The 20697-nt window shown below is 42.8% G+C and overlaps 1 protein-coding gene across 3 annotated transcripts in view; it reads right to left on the bottom strand.

The window, feature by feature from the left end:
* UNKL (unk like zinc finger) overlaps positions 1-20697 on the bottom strand; it is an 85962-nt gene that overhangs the window by 7818 nt on the left and 57447 nt on the right. For 2 of the 3 annotated variants that reach the window (XM_090023306.1, XM_090023308.1), the window contains 4 exons: positions 19400-19588; positions 17361-17423; positions 15150-15327; positions 6208-6300 (listed from right to left, as the gene is read on the bottom strand). In XM_090023306.1, coding sequence (XP_089879432.1) covers positions 6208-6300; positions 15150-15327; positions 17361-17423; positions 19400-19588 — 523 coding nt within the window. The remainder of the gene's footprint in view (positions 1-6207; positions 6301-15149; positions 15328-17360; positions 17424-19399; positions 19589-20697) is intronic. The other variant, XM_090023309.1, reaches the window with a different exon arrangement.

The following is a 20697-nucleotide window of genomic DNA, read 5'->3' as shown; positions in this document are numbered from 1 at the left end:
ATAAAAGCTAGACCAAAGAGAATGGAATCTGCAGTCTCTAAATTAGTGCAGGACATGGTAACCAAAACAGTCAGTTCAATGCCCATGTCAGAGAAAGTACTTTTTTTCCTGTTATTTACCTTAGTCTGTGTCTGTTTCTCTCTGAGACCTGCTGCAGGACATTTATGCCCAAAAGCTTGTCTAACTTGTCTCCCAACTATACAATTGGCCCAACACAAGATATCATAAAAATCCTCACCATGCTGTTATTTAAGAAATACGTTTTGAAATGTAAAAAGTTTAAATAAACTTTATTTTCTCCTGCATCAAATAAATTTTGTTTTATTAATTAAGAAAAAAAGATCTTTATAAAGGTTGCTGCATTTAACTGTTTTCCAGTTTCTAGCCACATAGGGTTTGACCAAAACCAAGCAAAAATTAATCATCATCTAGTAAAAGAAATATACTATTTAATACGTTTAGATTAATAAAAGTAAGAATCTAAAAGATTCATATTTCAACCTATACAATTGTGTCAATAAACTAGCATACATATACTCCATTTTCCTAGTTAGCAAAAATGCCAAGTTTACAGCTGATTGTTTTTGAGAACGTGTTTTGTTACTAACTAATGAGAATCAATCTTTTGGAAAATAATAAAAGTTACAAATTCAAAACATGGTTAACAGAGGTCACATTAAACCTATTACCACTGTGTATGGTAAACTGTTGTCTGGGATATATGCCTGCCAAATAATTGGTGGAAAGACATAAATAAGCCCTGTAAGAAATTTAGTTACTGCCCACCAGGAGAAAATATAACGATCTCCCAGAGGAAGCTGATCAGGCATATCTGCTGCGTGCACATTATTATAGAGTTGATGCAAAGGCCTGAATATTTGAAGGCAAGCAGGTAGTCTGAATGGCCAACACACGACCTTCCAAAGATCAGTAACTAGACTGAGGACCTTGTAGGTGCCTGTTGCAGGGATGCTGCTCCAACGCACTGCAATTTGCAACGCATTGGAACAGACTCAATCAACAGTCTGCTCGAGCATACTAATTAACACACTCCAACAGCCTCCACATCTCATCTATTCAGCATCCCTGTGCTTCAAAATGGCGGTGGGAACATTTTACTTAGAATGGGTCCAAGAGCTTTAGTGGTTCAATGGGCTTTAGTTAAAAGTTCCCACTCTCCCCCACCCCCAGAGCATGTGTAAAGACATCCCCCTTGTGCCTAATAAGGATTATTCTGGTAGAATCCTTTATGCCACAGGTTGGCAACTTTCTGCCACTGCAGGCCACTGCTTGCTACCCAGTCCCTGCCATGGGCTGTACCCCTTGGCAATCAGCATATGTTGGGAAGAGAACGGAAGAAAAAGGCAGATGCTGGGATACTGTGGATGCCATCCTAATGCAGCACAGAGAATAAACTGAACACACCAGGTAATAGGACTCTGGGGGGGCCACCTCTGCTGCCACGGCTGGAGGGTGCCGCTGATTCTCTATGCTGCCATGGGCCAAATGCAGCCCGCAGTTGGTAGGTTGCCAACCCCTTCTTTATGCTGCTAGCCAGGATGTTCTTAACTATTAATAAGCACACGACTGTCAGTCACTGTCAGCCATTTAGTACACAGAAATTAGATGGATAAAAAAAACAGTGGCTTATGCATAAAATGTGTTCATCCATTTGCAAGACTCTGCCCATTTGAAGGCAAACTTGTTTATAGGGAGTATGATTAGAGGCTGTGTTAACAAGTTCATGAGGGCAGAGTACCAGAATTGCCTAGGCCATGCTGTGACAGGGCTCAGCCCCTGCCATAAGGGTTGGTGCATATAAAAGAGTGGGGGCCATGCAATCGGAAAAAACAACTAGCAGAGAGCAAGGACTGGCCATCCAATTCCAACAGGATCTGTCAAACTTCTTATTCTGCTCAGCTATAGACACATCCACTTTGAGATCCCAGGATGGATCTACTTAAGAGCTGGGCTAAAAGTATGAAGGACTCAAGTGGGATTTTTCTCAACCCCTATGTACTCTATAGTCCAGAATGGGCTGGCAGCTTAGTGGGGCACTCAAAGCGGTAGACTGGTCCATAGCAGATTTCTTGTCTTCCAGTACTAAGGAGGAAGCGCTACAAAGGACCTTTCTTGGGACTTCTACTTTGTTTCTGAACTGAGTCATGCATAAGAGGGCCAACGTGGTTCCCATTTTCAAAAAGAGGAAGGAGGACTCAGGAAACTATAGGCCAGTTAGTCTTACCTCAATCCTGGGCAAGCTTTTTGAGAGAATTATTCTGGCACATGTCCATAAGGGACCAGCGGGGGAGGTTATGCTTAGGGGCAACCAACACAGGTTCATTAAAGGCGGGTCCTGTCAGACCAACCTGGTGGCCTTCTATGACCAGGTCACCAAACCCTTAGATGCAGGGGTAGCAGTGGACATAGTCTTTCCAGACTTTCGGAAGGCTTTTGACACAGTCTCTCACCCTGTTCTCATTAAGAAACTGGAGGACTGCGGTGTCAACACCTACACAGTCAAACACATCACCAACTGGCTGGAGGGCCGCACCCAGAGAGTGGTGGTGGACAGGTCACTTTTGACCGGGAGGGATGAGGGCAGTCGGGTCCCCTAGGGCTCGGTCCTCAGGCTCACACTGTTCAACATCTTCATCAGTGACTTGGACGACGGGGTAAAAAGCACCCTGTTCAAATCTGCTGATGACACTAAGATGTGGGGGGATGTGGGCACGCTAGAAGGGAGGAATAGGCTGCAATCAGACCTAGACAGGTTACAGAGGTAGGTGGACGGGAATAGGATGGGATTCAACACTGACAAGTGCAAAGTGATGCACCTGGGGAGGAAGAACCAGCAGCAGACCTACAGGCTGGGGAGCTCTCTTCTCGTCAGTGCAGAGGCAGAAAAGGATCTTGGAGTCATCACTGATACCAGGATGAACATGGGCCGGCAGTGTGGGGACGCGGTCAGGAAGGCCAACCGCACCTTGGCATGCATCCATAGATGCATCTCAACCAGGTCCAAGGAGGTGATCCTCCCCCTCTATGTGGCACTGGTCAGGCCGCAGCTGGAGTACTGCATCCAATTCTGGGCACTGCACTTCAAGAGGGATGTGGACAGCATGGAGAGGGTCCAGAGGAGAGCCACTCGCATGGTCAGGGGACAGCAAGGCAGGCCCTACAAGGAGAGGCTATGAGACCTGAACCTGTTTAGCCTCAGCAAGAGGAGGCCGAGGGGGGATCTAGTCGCCTGTTACAAACTAGTCGGGGGGGGACCAGCAGGCATTGGGGGAGTCCCCGTTTCCCCGAGCACTGCCAGGAGTGACTAGAAATAACGGTTACAAGCTGGCAGAGGGTAAATTCAGACTAGACATCAGGAGGTGCGACTTCACTGTCAGGGCGGCTACGATCTGGAACCAACTTCCAAGCGAAGTGGTGCTGGCTCCTACCCTTGGGGTCTTTAAGACAAGGCTAGACAATCACCTTGCCGGGGTCGTTTGACCCCAGTACTCTTTCCTGCCGTGGCAGGGGGTCGGACTTAATGATCTGCTCAGGTCCTTCTGACCCTACTAACTATGAAACTATAACACACCAAGGCACCATACATATTTCACCAAGGAATTTAAAGGCACTTAGTGCCCGCTGTTGATAATAGGGTCAGCTCCTTTGCAAGAGGAAGAGTCTTGGAGACTTGGACTCCGTGATGTCCAGGGAGGTCTTGATATTATAGGTGCTGTAGATTCAGACATCTTCAAATCTAATACAGAACGGTGCTTGTTTTATGACAATAGCCTAAAGGTAATTAACTCACTGACAACTATCCAATACATTGCACATGCATATAGATGCAATTACCAAATGTGTTCTTGTTTGCATTCCCAAGCAGTAAGTAACAGGAATGGTTGTAGCCTCTCTATCCTTTATGATTATGAACATAGAGCACCAGGGGACATGGAAGGTACAAACATGGTCCCAGAGGGCACTGCCAACCCAAGACGAGCCTCCTGTGCATAGCTATCAGAAGCAGAATGCGACTGGACAACTACACAAAAAACTACTGAAGATATCTGTTAAAGAACAGTTAACGGAACAGACAATGGCAAACATGTTAATAGAAAATGTGTTAAAAAAAAAAAAAAAAAAAAAAAAAAATCAGTGTTAAAAATCTAATCCACACATACGGAATTAACTAACAGAAACTAATCTTCCTTGCTCTATCATTCTAATGTCATTGCATTTTAACATCCGCACTTGTACACTGACTACTTAAACTCTTTTTATTTACTGCCTGCTAACCACCTACTAGCACATTTTTAGTTTGTGTAAACAACAACATAAGTGATTCTGTGATACTTAACTATTTATAAAGTTAAAGTAAATCCTTTTATGGCCCCTCCCTTCTGACCCTGTATCCCCCCTGCCAAAGAACTAAAGAAGGTTGGAGATAACTGTTGACAGGTGCATACAGTATAAGGATACAGCTGAAAGGATTAAGTTGGGAATCCCCCAATACATTACTTTATTGAAGATTTTAGGACTATGAAAATAAGGTTTGAAGGAAGTTCACAAGATCATCTACTAATCCAGCCCTATGCTCAAGGCATGCCTGAATAAACCATCACAGATAAGTATCTAACCTACACTTGAAAATTTCCAGGGATGAAGGTCACACAATTTTTCTAGGCAGCCAGTTCTAAAATTTAGCAACTTTATAGTCAGAAAGTTCTTCCTAATCTCCAATCCAAATTGGCTCTGCTGCAGTTTGAGGCCATTGCTTCTAGTCTCATCTCTTACAGCAAATAGAAAAATCCATCTCCACCCTCTTACAATCACCCTTCAGGTATCTGAAGACTGTTATCAACCCCCACCCCCTGAATCTTTTCTTCTCCAGATTTAATAATCCTAGCTCTTTCAGTCTTTCCTCATAAATAATGCTTCCCAAGCCTCTAATCATTTTGGTTTATTTCTGCTGGGCTCTTCACAATCTGTCCCCATCTTCCTTGAAGTCTGGGGTCTAAGACTGGACATAATACTCCAGGTGAGGCCTCACCATCTTCAAACAGAGAAGGAGAATCATTTCTCTTGATCTGCAGGTGACACTCCTGTTAATACAACCCAGCATACTGTTGGCTTTATTTGCAACAAGAACACACTGTTGGCTGATTTTCATTTTATAGTCCACTATAACCCACCAGGCCCCACTCAGCAATAGCACAGCCTAGGCAGTCTCTCCTCAGTCTGCATCTGTGCATGCAATTATTCTGGCTCAGGTACAGAAGACTTTGCACTTGTTCATTTTGAATTTCATCAGATTGATTTTGGAATATTTCTATGGTTTATCCAAGTCCTTCTGGATCCTAGCCCTACCTTTTGCAGTATCTACAACTCCATCCAACTTGGTTTCATTCATAAATTTGTCACTCCATCATCCAAATGATTAATAGAAGAAATACACAATACACAGGACAGAACCTTGGGAAGCTCGCTCTCTTCCCAACCAGACACTGAGTCATGGATGACTACTGTTCAAGCATGATGATCCAACCTGTTTTGCATCCAACTTATAAAAATCTGCATGGTTTTTGACCCCTTGTTGAGCACAATGATCCAATGTTACACATACACACTTTATAAGGTCCTTGTGCAACTCTCTGTTTATCTCTTCTCCTACACTAGTCTTACCTTTCCTTTCCCAGAATCAACTAAGTGGCTAATCACTGCAGGAGAGATCCACACAATTTAGGTATCTAAATGCAGTTTGAGACTTAAGTCCAAAGTATAGATCCTAAGACCTCCTCTCAGCTGCCTTTTAAAAATGCATATGCCCACAGTTCCCCAAGCACCTACTTGTTTACTACTGGCCATGTACAGAGATGCCTAACACCAGGCAGCACTTATTAGCTGGACTCCTACTTTATCTTTACAGCCTGTTAATATAACCCAACCAGGCTTTTCTGGAAAGAAGTCTTGCCTGCAAGCCCTACTTGGGCATGCATGCTCAAAACACCTACTTAATGAGGCCCTCACAACATTCATCCAGAAGGGATGGTCGTGGCACATCCTTTACCCCAAAACCAATCAGTGAGAGCATAGTCAAGGGCTCCTAAAAATGATTCTTTTAAAGGGTTAAGCTTTGTTAGATAAGAAGGAAAAATACTTTAAATTAGTAGATGATAATTAATTATATTTTTAAACCACACTTCTTACTTGTTAATCCAAGATCGTTATTTTCTTGGTCTTCTAATTCTTTATCTAAGGATGCTACATTTACATCACTAAAATGCAGATCTAAAGCAGAACCTGTTAAACAGAATATCAGATTAATAACAATGCACCTGTATCATAGATAAAGCTGTAATGTTTGCTGAATCTACAATGCGTTATTGAAATTATTTTTATTTATTTGCATTATTCATGTACGGAGTCCCCCAGCATCTAGATTAGGGTCCCCTCCTAGACACTGTATAGGTACATAGTAAGGAAAAATCTTTGGCTTTTGACAGAAGAAAAATTTAGCTCTGTAAACTGCAGAAATTCTTTGAGCATGTCAACCAAAGAGTGGACAAAGGAAAACTGGTAATTTTAGCTGGGTTTTCAATAAAGGTTTTGATAAAGTTTATGACTAGAAAATACATAAAATATGCACATTTATAGTACAGTTATTGGTTGGACGCTGGAATGGACAGAGAGGAAAAAAGGGGTGAGCTATTCTGGCTGGAAAGAGTTAAATGGGTTCACATGCCACACATGCTCCACCCCCAAATATAAAGGGAGGGGAAAAGGATTTCCTAGTATATATGCCAAACTGACCTAAACAATCTTAAGAGCAACTACACCTCATATATTTGAACTGAAAGGTGTGTGCACGTTATTGCTACATAAAGTAAAATCCAAGGAACATGGTTAGTTTAGATTTAGCTGGATTGATCTACACCATGGGGGGTTTATTTCAGTCTAAAAGTCTGGCAGGTGATACAACAAAGGAAGCCATCCTCTTCAGTGTGCTATTTGTAATCCCCTGGCTAATTCTGTAGTCTCGGAATAGAGCTGGATCATACAAGAACAAGAAAAAAAATTTAACAGTAAAAGAGTTTGTAGTGCTCCTACATACCTTGTTTTTCCAAACTCCCCAAGCTGAAACTTCTAGTTAACAAACATTGAGCATCCACCTCTCATGCTGCTTAGTCTCCTCCTCCTCTTTCTGGTCACCTACCCCTGAGCACTACTCCTCCTTCCAGTTGCTCAGAGACTCTTTTTAAAACTATCAAGTGGCATGAGTGTTATTCATGTGCTTCACCAGACACTAAGTGGGCCAGCTCCTGATAGATCTTACTTGCTTTTGACCTACTTTGATTATGCTTTCCCGATTATTCAGTCTTAGAAACAGACCTTTACTAGTTCTTCATATAAAGCCATTAGCTCTTTTAATTCATTGCTCCTTCTAATAGAAATGAGTTATACCACCACTCAAACATTCATAATTATCACAAAGAAGAATATTTTTCTGCCAAACAGAAATTCTACTGGGAACCTTCTTTTCCATTAAGAATCTTTAGGAAAAGTTTCCCGACAGTGATACATACTGGGTTCCAAAATGTTATCCTAAAGGTTTGATGGAAAGGCCATCATTTGATTTTTTTTTTTTTTAAACATTACACAGCATTACAATGCCAGAAGATGATCGTGGATTATTCCTGCATTGATCCAAGGGGTCTTTTATATTTCTAACTTGTATGATTTCACAATAGTTTGATCATTTTGCTGAAAATATTTCCTTCAGTACACTGATTATTCTATTATTCAACCACAGATCCCAGAACTTTTCCTTACAATGCATATTTTTAGACATACAATAATCATCTCTCAAGTGGGTGGGCTTTTTAAATAGGCAGCCTGGGAAAGCAGAGAAAAATAAAACAACAAAGATAATCCTATTGCCTTCTGAGTTTGTTTTATCCAAATTAAAATTAAAAAAAAAAAGAAATGCAGCAATTTATTCTCATTTTCCAAATCCACCAACCTACACACACGCAGAGCACACAGAATTCATCATGCGTGGCAACAAAAATTTAGTTTATTAAATCCTCACTTTAAAAATACACTAAATATGGAATCACTGTAAGCAAAAATAATGTATATAAAAAGATCATGTTAATCTACTTTTACTGATTCTATCAATAACTGAACCTACTATGAACTGTTGTTTATATTTTTATTAATGCATATACTGTTGGCATGGTGGTAATCTCGACTATCTAATTAAACTGGGACATAAGCACATCATAGTGAGAAAATTCATTTGCCATTTTGCTTTGCAATACTTGTGTAGCTTGTGATTTTTTAAAATTATACTAAAAACTAATCTATTCCATTGTGGTGTGTACTTACTGTTACACTAATAATATGTTACAACAACTTAAATATTTCAACTCTTACATTCATACAATAGGACTTACTGGAATATGTCAACTAAAACCCAGACTATAAAACATGTTAAATTATATTACATTTATAAAAATTATAGATAAATGAGAAATCTATAACGTGAATACAACCCCCCCAGATATTTAAGAACAGTTGAAAAGAATTTATTTATTGTACCACAAAGATCATAGACAAGTTTCTGAAAAAAAGAAACTATACATTTTAAAAGAAAATACTGAAAATATCTACCATTATTAAAGTTCTTTGCCCATTTCCCCATTGATGGAAATCAAATGTCTAACTTACCATTTCACTAAGTGCTGACTCACTGCAGTCGCCTGATTTCATACACACCAGTTTAAACAGACTCCTTCAAAAACACTAGCTAATCACGGCAACTCCCTGGTCACGTGATTAAGCCTCAGAATCTGCCAATAAATATGCTACACTAATCCTAACAGACCATGACAGATTCATGAAACCAACATTTAAAAATCATATGAATAATGCTTTCAAAGTTATAACAGGTTTAAGTTGAACAGAAAAGAAAAATAACTGAGAGGATATTTTGTGCCCCCCTCCCCCCTGCTGCCCAGATATACTCACTTCTAACAAAGCCCTTGTATCATCATGGGTTGTTAACTTTCCTGGTACAAACACTCCCCAGCAATTAAACACAGTATTGGGGGAACTATTCAAAATATTGGGGGGGGGGGGGAGTAAAGTATATTTGTTTATTGTTTATGTCATTCCTCAACTACACTAACGGCAGCAAAGGACGTGTATGCAAGCAGCTAATCATTTTGACTTCCACCCAGTGTACGAAACAGAAAGGCACTGCAGGGGCAAATCCTGAGGGGCTGCAATGGCACAGTCGCTTTCCTCTTTCAGACCACGCTGTGGAAGCAGCAGCCAGGGACTCTTTTCAAGTCCCCAGACGCTGCTCCCATGGTATGGTCTCCGCACCCCCGTGGTGAGGGCAAGTTTGGGAGCATGGGGTTCAGCCACCTCTACAGCGCTTGCTGTTGTTCCTGCACCCCGCCTTTCAAAAATCCCAGGTCCGTCTAAGGAGCTAGGTAGCATGGTTGTCCGCAACAGGAAGTGCTGGGACTCAGTAAACCAGAAGGATAATGCAGAACAGTGGTGCCCACAATTCTGGCCCCACCACCAGAGGAATGGCATGGGGCTGGTCCGTGGGCCAGACTGTGCCCTGCACCACGGCTGTGCACCACAATGGGACACCAGGGCACCATGCTGCCTTCACCTGGCCAGAGTCCAATCCGAGCTAGGCAGAGGTGGCATTGGTCCCTGAAGCCTGATCCTGGCTGGGCAGGGGCAGCTCTGGGAGCCCCGCACTGCCCCTAACTCAGCCAGGATTGGGCTCTAGGGGCCGCGTGCTGCCCCTGCCTGCCAGGATCAGGCCCCACACCTCCCTGCACAATCACTCTAGAACATAGGGCCACAGTCCATGGGGCTTCCCGAAAGATCCGTGGGGAGACCCACAGGTTGGATGACATGGCAACAGGGGTGAATCTGACCTACACATCAGGGTTTGAGCACCCCTCATTTAGAACAGAAGACTTTCCATTTACTGGGTCAGACCACAGGGCCATCCATCTTGCCCTGTGTCGCACAGCAGCAGCAAGCAGAGGCTGAAGGTGAGACTGAAAAGGGTCTGAAGATCTTGCCCCTACATTTAAGGCCAGTCTCTGTATAGCTATGCAGGTTCCTCTCAAACACCTCCCCAAAATGATTTGGCAAGTTTTAATGCCCCCTTCCTCTCTTGCTTCTGTCACACACAACTCGACTGGAAGAGATCTGAATAACCTTCCATCATGCAACCCCAACCCCCCTTTGGAGATGCACAAACACAATTAAGCTACAGGCAGGCATGCTACTTGTGTCAGGAAATGTTCCATTTTTCCAACCCAAAAAGTAAGCATTGTCAAGTAGTTTCTGGCAGAAGCAAACAGTGATTCCACCAGAAACCGTTAGCCGTTTCAAAGAGCAACTTCACTGGACAGTGAAATTTTCTAGCTCCATGTGTAATGCCTGTACGCATACGCTTAGTGGGCCCGGGGCTCTAGGACCTGGAGATTTGCACAATCCCATTTTCCCTCTCCCTCACACACCTCTTCAACAAGTCCTGGGCGCCTCCCACCTTGCAGTTAAATGGAACTCAAGAACTGTGTGCATCATAAAGGCTGTGATCTAAGTACAAGATATATGTCAGTGAGAGTTTTGCAGTTGCCAGGGTAATGCCCTTTTTCTCTTCCAACTACAAAACACACTGGACTCAGTGAAATTTGACACATAATAGGAGGGTACTGGGTCAGAAAAGGAATGTCATACCTGTGTAGGAAAGGAAGACTGAGCCCTTTAACCTGCCAAATCAGGGAACTTTACAGAAAAGTATCTGTATATTCACTGCACACAACCTGCAGTGTGGTTTACAGAAGCAAATTAGCAAGTGACTTATTGACAAGCATGACCTAACCTTTATGAAATATAAGAAGGACCCGTCATAAATGCCCGTATTTCTCCAATTCTTCTGGCTGATATAAATCAGCCAAGGACGGAAGCTAGGAATAGGCCCCAAGGAGAACTACGTAAGACTGGCTCACACCTGCAGGGGGCAGGTTAGAAAAGCAAAGGCACTGACCAAATTCAGGTTAGCAACTGAAATCAAGGACAATAAGAAGTTGTCCTATAGGTACATAGGTAACAGGAGGAAAACCAGTGGAAATGTGGGATCACTGCTCAATGCATCTGGACATCTGATCACCAAGGAGTAAACCAAACAAACACGATGCAGAATAGTCACAGTAGGGATGATCACCTACCAAGAGTCAATGTTGAGCTGGTGAAAGAATAGCTAGAGAGGCTGGATATCTACAAGTCAGTAGGACCAGATGAACTCCATCTGAGAGTGCTGACTGAACTAGCCAAAGCCATCGCAGGATTGCTGGCAATCCTCTATGAGAATTCGTGGCACTCAGGAGAGGTCCCAGAAGATTGGAACAGGGCCAATGTTGTGCCCATCTTCAAGAAGGGGAAGAGAGAGGACCCAGGGAACTACAGGCTGATCACTCTTATCTCAATCCCAGGAAAAATCCTCAAAATTTTTTTCAAGGACTCCATATGCGACAAGTTACTAGAAGGCACAATTCTGAATGACAGCTGGCATGGCTCTGTCATGGGTAGGTCATATCCAACTAACCTCATCTTCTGTAACCAGGTCACTCACCACCACCGCCTGGACACAGGAGATGAGGTCAACATCATTTACTTGGACTTTAGGAAAACCTTTGACTTGGTGTCCCATGAGGATCTCAAGGTAAAATTAGGGGATTATAGATTCAACAATCCAATGGTCAGATGGGTAGGAAACTGGCTGCAGGGTCAGACCCAGAGAGTACTAATAGATGGATCTCTGTTGACTTGGTGGAAGGTAGCCAGTGGAGTCCCCCAGGGTTCAGTACTTGGACCACTACTTTTCAGTGTCTACATTAATGATCTGGGTGTGGGATTGAAAAGTACACTGGCAAAGTTCTCCGATGACACTAAGCTTTGGAGAAGTACAGCCACACCTCAGGGTAGGCTGATGATCCAGGCAGACTTAGACAGATTAGTTAGATTGGCAGACCAGAACCAGATGCTGTTCAACACCGAGAAGTTCAAAGTGCTCCATCTGGGAAGGAAAAAATCCACAACAAACTTACAGGCTTGGTGGTGCTACGTTAGCTAGCACCATGTCCAAAAAGGACCAGGGGATCATAATTGACCATAAAATGAATATGAGCCACCAGTGTGATGCTACAGTTAGCAGAGCAAACAATATGCTGCCATGCACCAATCGATACATTTCAAGCAAAACTAAGGAAGTTATCCCACTCTACTCTGTATTGGTGAGGCCGCAGCTCTAGTACTGTCTCCAGTTTGGGATGCCACACTTCAAGAAAGATGTGGAAAAGCTTGAGAGAGTCCAGAGAAGAGCCATTCGTATGATTAAAGGCCTGAAGAGTAAGCCATATGAGGAAAGGCTGACAGATATGGGACTGTTCAGCCTTGAAAAGACAAGACTTTGGGGAGGATTTGGTGGCAGCTTACAAATATCAGTGGAGAGCATCAGGAGCTAGGTGAACAACTATTCACCAAAGTGCCCCAGGGGAAAACCAGGAGCAATGGTCATAAACTCCCAGAAGGAGGCTTGAGACTGGATACAAAGAACAACTTCTTTACCGTTTGTGTGACCAGACTCTGGAACAGACTGCCAACAAGGATGGTGCAGGCACCTACATGGAGATCTTCAGAAGGGGACTGGACACACACCTTGCTGTGGTTATTTGAACCCAGCAGTCTTTGCTGGGGAGGGCAGGAGGGTTGGACCAATGATCTCACAAGGTCCTGCCCAGCCCTAAACTTCTGTGAAACGCATCCGGCCAGCAAGTCTCTGAGGGGGAAGAAGCGGGGCAGGGGAGGGTCCATCCACCACCCTGGCTGGGCAGTGCCTGCCCCTGCCTCAACCCCTCCTTCACCATGGGAGCCTCAATCTACACACCCCCTTCTCTCCCCCACACCTCTTCCCCCACAGACTTACCGGCCAGACGCTGCTCTCCAAGCTGCTGGGCTGCATTCCGGGCTGCATGCATGCACACAGCATATACCGGTGACATTATCAGCTACACCAGCCAAAAAAAGCTAATTGCCAATAATGTTAATTTTCCTTTTATTGGTGCCCATCCGATACGCAACCGACATACCAGCGCACATCTAAAATACAGACAATGCAATATACTAACGCTGAGTATTTACAGCCACAAATAAAAATATATCTGTGGAGCAGGAGTGGGCAAAATAAGGCCTGCCACTTGACTGGATCCGGTCCACAGGCAGACACCTGGCAACTGATTGCATCTGGCCTGAGGCTGCCCCCGCAGCACTCCCACCCACACCCGCCTCAACCATCACGCACAGCTTCTTGGTAGGGCTGCTCTCAGTGTGGCTGCAGCTGCCCAGGTACTGCTCCGCTCCCCCTGCATCCAGCAGCTCCTCCTCCTCCTCCTGCCCCTGCTGTGCTGTTCCAGGTAGCAGGCAGTGTGGGGAAGGGCAGTGGTTGTGGGAACACATGCCAAGCACTACACACCCAGCCAGGTGGGAGGGAGGCTGCAACTACATGTCTCCTGCCCCAGCACATGGGGTTCCAGCTCCAGGACACCTTCCACACATTTAGCCACTCACAGGTGGCTGCTCATTACGCCAGGAGGGCAGACTGGGTGGAAGCCCCACTGAAGCTGTGTGTGCAGGCCAAAATAGGGCATGGAAGCGAGCATAGTGCGGGCTGCCTTGGAGGGGCTCGTCCCCGACAAACTGTGCTGTGCACGCCCCCTGACCCTCCCCCCGCCCTCCCTGGCTGGCTTCCAGGACTTAGTGCATGGGCAGCCCTCCACACACACACACACACACATACACACACACACACACACACAGAGTATAAAGGAGTAAGACTATTTTGAGCTATTATGCAATTGTCTCTTTATACACTGCTCCAAAAAACAAAACAAAACAAAACAAAAAAACCCCATAAAATCATGCCAAAAAATATTTTTGAAATAAAATACAAATGTTATAGTAGATATTTGATTTTATATGATTTTTTTCTATAATTTGTTAAAACTATATCTTCTGAAAGATACGTGTGGCCCTTGGCAGCTCACCAAAACTTGTTCAGTGTACCTTCCAGCCAAAATAACTGCCCACCGCTGCTGCAAAGCAAGACAAGGCATGGAAAAGCCCATGTTCCATCTCAAAGCCAGGTATGGTAAAGGATAATTCGCCTCTTTATACCCTTGGTAGAGGGCTGCTGTGTTCCCTGTTTCTGTCCCACAGGTCAGATAAATGGCACAAGACTGGTCCATGAACTGGGATCAGATCCTGTGTGCTGCGACTGGACCCTGTGCTGCCCCTACACACAGTATCAGGGTCCTTGGGGTTCATCCTGCCTTTGCCCAGCTCCACGCACTGGAATTGGGTCCTATGCTGCACTGTGTGCACCCAATCTAGCATACAGAGCCAGAGCCCTTGGGGCTCCCCGCTACTCATGGGCATCCTGACAGTCCAGATGACCCAGTGCTGAGGGCCAGGGGTTGGTCACCGCTAGTATGGGGCACAAAGGGCATGAAGGACACACACATGGCTCCAATGGGCACTGCTGGCTAAAAATCCTGATCCCAAACAGAAATCAAAACAATCGCTCTAAAAAAAAAAAAAAAAAAAAAAAACCAAACAAACAACTTTACATTTCTATAAACAAAACAGGCTCTGAAATGACATGTCAGAATAATACTATAAGAGAGTACCAATCCTCATGCTTAAAAGTGTGAAGTCTGGAATATATCCCTTCTATCCCTAAGAGCACATAAGTAGACTATCAAAGCTTTGTACCTTTTACTTGCATACTGGCTGCTGTTAAAGACACAATGCCAGACTACATAGCTTATTCAACTGATCCAGTTTGGCAAGTCTCTTGTTTCCTTGGAAGTATTTACAAAAGCCACTCATTATGGGGGAAAAATTAAATCCTATTTGAAGTACTAATTTTAACATCATGTAATAAAGCAAATATGCAAAACTATACTTTCTCTATTCAATAAGCATATAATGAAAATATTTTGAAATAGAATCATCTTGGAAAAACTACAAAAAGATTAAATGCTTGGACTTACCTATAACTGATTCCACTGTATTACTGCCGGGGTAGAATGGGAGAGCTTTGGCACTGATGGTGGAGAGAGTTGTAGGGGATGAACTATCTGATCCGATACTGGAAGCCAGACTTGAAGTTATACTGGAGGTTATACTTGAAGCGAGTGGATTAACCACCGAGAAAACACTAAGATGGTTCTGTTTAAAATATATGCAAGTAAAATCATGTGTAAACAAAAGTATTATACATCTGTAAACAGAAAGAACTAGGAAATGTTAAATGGGTTCCATAAATTAAGATTTCCCAAGTATTTAAGCAATAACCTTCTGAGGTTAGACACAGTTGTGACACATGTGAACAATGTGAAAGCTGCTCTAGGAAACTAGATAAATCTCAGCATCAGCAAAGGTAGTTATATACAACATGCTGGGCTAGTTGGAGCCTGGTACCCACTTTAACACGTCCATAAAAAGGTGATCATTGTATAAAAATTATCAGAGAAATAAGAGGTTAAAAAACCCTTGCAAACGTTAGGTTGTAGTGTCCAGTCCCCTTCCCCTGCCAATACATGCACAGATACTTCCACATACAAACATAGTAAAACACATATACTGTTAAGTCTCACACACCGTCTAAATATTAATTTGGTGTGTTAAAAATTTTCTCCATGGCCACAAAATCTAAACATCCATGCTGCTCATGAGGATTTTCTGTAATTCCCCATCATTGCTTAGGAAGGTAAACTGCACCTGGGATGTTCTACAAGATCATTTTGACTTTACTCACCGCTCTTAGGGAGATTCCATTGATTTATAAAGGTACTACTCAGTATCTCTTTCTTGAAACCCCTACATACCTATGCATTTCAAATGCAAAACTCCCCATGTTATCTAGCTTTCAGCTGCAGATCCTTCAATCCTTTATTCCACAGTAACCCCCATGGCCACCCCCATGCTGGACCTGGCCTGTGAGGAGCCCCACCATCCTGATCTCACAACAAATACCGCCCCCCGCAACTCCAACTTAACATCCAATGCGAGGAAGCGGTCAGTAAGGCTAACCGCACCTTGTTGTGCTTCTACAGATGCATCACAACCAGGTCCAGGGAGGTGATCCTTCCTTTCTATGTGGCACCGGTCAGACTGCAGTTGGAGTACTGCGTCCAGTTCTGGGCGCCGCACTTCAAGAGGGACGTGGCTAACCTTGAGAGGGTCCAGAGAAGGGCCACTCACATGGTCAGGGGGCAGCAGGCCAGGCCCTATGAAGACAGACTAAAGGGCCTAAATCTATTCAGCCTCCACAAGAGAAGACTGAGAGGGGATCTAGTGGCCATCTATAAACTCACCAGCGGGGACCAGCGGAAAATAGGTGATGCTCTGTTTCCCTGGGCACTACCTGTGACAACAAGGAATAATGGCCACAAATTGACCGAGAGTAGGTTCAGGCTTGATATCAGGAGGCATTACTTTACAGTTAGGTCTGCCAAGCTCTGGAACGGGCTCCCAAGGGAGGCGGTGCTCTCCCCCACCTTGGGGGCCTTCAGGAGGAAGTTGGATAGATATCTGGCTGGAGTATTATGATTCCAGCACTCATTCCTGCCCAGGGCAGGGAGTCAGACTTGATGATCTGTTCAGGTCCCTTCTGACCCTAGAAACTAAGAAACTACTACACACACATGGCTGGAGGACTCTTCAGTCTCCTCTCTTATCTTTGCATGCACGCATAAGAATACAGAAGATGCCATATGCTGTCAGAGCATAGGTCCATCTCACCGAGTGTCCTGTATCTCTCAGGGGCAGAGAGTAGATGCTCAGGGGACAGTATTAACACAGACTGATCCCCACCATGCCCACCTTCCCTTACAGCTTCCAGCATTTAGAGGCCTAAGAATTGAACCCCTTGTTCACAGCTGGAGGGCTCCTTTTTCTCATTCCCCACACTGCCTCACATGTATAAGAAGCTCAGGAGTTCCTTGTCTTCTTCCCCATCAACAAGGTTAAGGCCTACCTTAATTCTAACAACAGCTTCCAACTCCCAAACCCAGGAGCTACCTAGTCAGCAGCATGATCAAGGCACACTGCTGTCTCAGTTCTCTTCCTTGCACCAGACATTCCGCATGGTAGATTCCCATGGGTTCTACTTCCATCTTAGACTGCTATTACTTCTATAAACACAACTCTGATGCTATAGGAAGGCCAATGCATCTATAATGGTGTTTCATTGACCTTACCTGCTTACTGTCCTGTTCACTTATTTTTGGATGACTCTCACCTGGCAGGCTTTTCTGTTTTGCCTGAAACAAAGAAAAACTTTGGTAAAATATAATCTTAATAAGCAGATGGAACTGCTTACTGGGAGCGGGCCCAGCACCAGCCTGGTCTTTACAACTGGAAGAAGATATTCATAATTCTGCCATTTTAATCCTATAAAGGGAGTTATACCTGAGCTATCTTTACCTTGATTTTGACCTTGCCTTCTTATATGCTGTCACCTCAGCCAATTCTAATGTCAGGAGAGGAAAGCGTCACTCTGCACCTACCTCCATGGCCTTAATGTTGGACTAAATATATTTGGAGAGGAGCAGATTACTATCTGGCTAAGAAAGGGTGTCAGCTTTGGCCAGAAGTGACAAGCATGCTACCGCCTACCTGGCCATGCCCATGCCCATGCCAAAGCAGTTTTCCTTCCTTTCTCTCCTATTCAGCCTGTTTTTAATCTGCATTTGTCTGTATATTAATCTCAGTTAAGATAGGAAACAGTCTGGCTGCAACCTATATATTTTTTTCCATTATTAATATTGTTATCATGAGCTTTTTGCTACTGCAAGCTAAGTGAAGTAAAAGAAGCAAGGCTGATTTTGAAAGCTATATTTTCCTTGTGGCATAAAATGAGCATTATACAAAAGCATGAGGCTTACAAGTAATTTCAAAAGGAGCCCCATAACCACAAAGAAGTCGCAGGACTTCCTCAAGAAGTAATCCAGGAATGGATATTAAAAAACTCAAGTGTGGTGAAAGCTGAGGCAAGGAGGACATGGTGTGCTAAGGGGTGGAACTAGAGAGTCAGTGGTTAACAAAGTAGAGTAGGAAAAAAATTGTGCGTTTTAGCTTCTTCAAACCTCAGACAAGGGCTAAGGTAAAGGAATTAGGAGTAAGAATGAATAGGGAGATGGTCACAGGAAACAAAACAACTGACAGTTCAAAATGAGCATTATTTAATAAACACAAAATTGACCGGTAGTGTTTGTTGTTGGGTTCTTGCAGCTAGGCTAAAAGTAAGGAAGGGGAGGGCAGCCACAGGCACATTAATCATGTTTGTCGTTTTACAAAAAGAGAGTTGGTAAGGTCCATGGCAGACATCCCATACACTCAAATGGGACAAACTCCTGGTATTCATTGCAGACTTCATTTAGAATCAATGTGCTTGAATGCCAAAGAGTAGTTTCCCCGTGTATCAATAAATGCTAGTCACACAGCAGCGAAGTCCCCTGTTAACAATGCCAACAGTTTCTACGCTATGAATTTCTCCTTTCCTGTTCCATTTCCAACAAGGTTCCATTTAAGAAACAGCATTTTTCCCCTAACACTTCAATCATTTGAAGTAAGTCGACCTACCAGATATTTTCACTTAGAATATTACCTTGTTCAGGGTTGTATACTGAGGACTAGTGTGTGCTAAAAGACACTACCTTTAGTAATATTTTGTAGCAAGGATAGAATTAAACAAAATTAATAAGGATTTTTTAAAAATTAATCTTAAAAAAACCCCATGTTTAATATTTTAAAGCCTACAAGGTAATTTTTACACAAGTCTGATGGTGCAATAAATCACATATTATTTGAATGCATTATATGTTTTTACATATGACTTCAGTTGTCATCACATTTAACACATTTGTGTTTTAACTTTGTAACCAACCTGATGACTTCTACCCTAAAAATCTACCTTCCTTGCTATTACTGAATATTCTAGCAGTATGAAATTTAGAATAAAGATAAAATTCAATCCTATGAACTCTTAGTTGGATATTTTTCTGCATTTTTAAAGGCAAACAGGCTTAGGAATTATTTCAGCTTTTACATCTGGAATTGTCCTTTTTAATGTTAACCTCTTCTACGAAGAGCTGTTTAGCTCAAAAACATGGCTGGTAGCAGAAAAGTCATCTTGACATACTTGATATTAAGTAATCAAAACTTATTTCAGACATATAACAAACAGGTCTGCTAAAAAATCTAATTTATTTCAGATTTTATTTGTACTTCTACATACCTGATCCTCTCGTTCAAAGCCTGGTGCTTTCGGATAGTTAGAAGTTGGTGAGGAAACACCTGATGGGCTAGACTCAGAACACAATGCACCATTTGCTAATGGTCTCTGCCTACAAAGGGGCCCAACAGGTGACAAAGAACTACTGCTACCAGAGCTTGATGCTACAGTTGGACTTGAGGAACAGGAAATCTGCAGAAAGAAAACAGTGTTTGTCCAACATACTTTGCTCCACTGTATTTTTAATGGTTATTTCTTACTATATTCTCTCTCATTATGTATACACACATTTAAAATGGAAAAAAAATAACTTAACTTTAAAAAAAAATTAAATTAATGGTTCCAATAGCGCACACACATCAGATTCGACAGGTGAGAGCTGGTACAGAGTCCATTAAATACTTGAGGATCTGGTCTTGTTTCACAGAAGTCAGTCAGAGTTACAATCTCAGTTCAAGGCTTTTTCTAGTTGTAAAATGCCTTGAAACTATGACCCTGCAATAGATGCATGCAATACCCACTAACATTAAATGACACACAACCATGTTGTTCACATTAACTGCATCTCCTCCTGAATTGCTTTAATAAATCATACAGCAGAAAGAAACTCAGGTGTGTTTCTACTGGGCCCTACTCTATATGTTAATTTCACGATGTACTGAAACACACTTGCATGCAAAGATAACTTTGTTCAGTGCACACCGTTTACAAGAAAAGGACATTATCTTGTTGTACAATACATATTTTCACTTATCCATACTTTTATTTTTCAATCTCTATTTTTAATAAGCTTTATACAGTGTGCATTACTTTTGGCAGAGAACTTGTAAGCCAAGTCTGGACACTTTAACATGGAATAGAACAAGTAATTTACTGCTAAAATAGGCACTTTTTTATGCATCTGAGACTAAATTCAATTCACATCACTTGTAAAAGCAATTTCTTCCCTCCCCATGGAAAAGTTCAAACTCTATTTAACATCATTGCTTGCACCCAGAACAGACTCTCTGTTCTCGTGGTTTTCTCCCAAATCACTTATTTGACATGTTTTTACTAAAACTTAGTAAACTCTATGCTCTTGTCCTACCTTCTTAATGCTACATTCTGTGTTCATGGACCTACTCATAAAAATATGCAACTAGCATTTAGTTTTGTAAAATATCAGAGGGTATATGAGTATTTCAAAGGACCAATAAACATCAGGAACGAAGGAAAAAAACAACAAAATGATCCGTTTCCTCCCCAATAACACTACTAAGAGCAGAATTTCCTTTCATTCCTTTTTTACAGCATTTAAGGAA

This window comes from Crocodylus siamensis, chromosome 12, assembly GCF_052110815.1.
Source record: "Crocodylus siamensis isolate JL-2025a chromosome 12, ASM5211081v1, whole genome shotgun sequence".
Taxonomy (NCBI): domain Eukaryota; kingdom Metazoa; phylum Chordata; order Crocodylia; family Crocodylidae; genus Crocodylus; species Crocodylus siamensis.
This window is presented reverse-complemented; position numbering and strand designations above follow the sequence as displayed.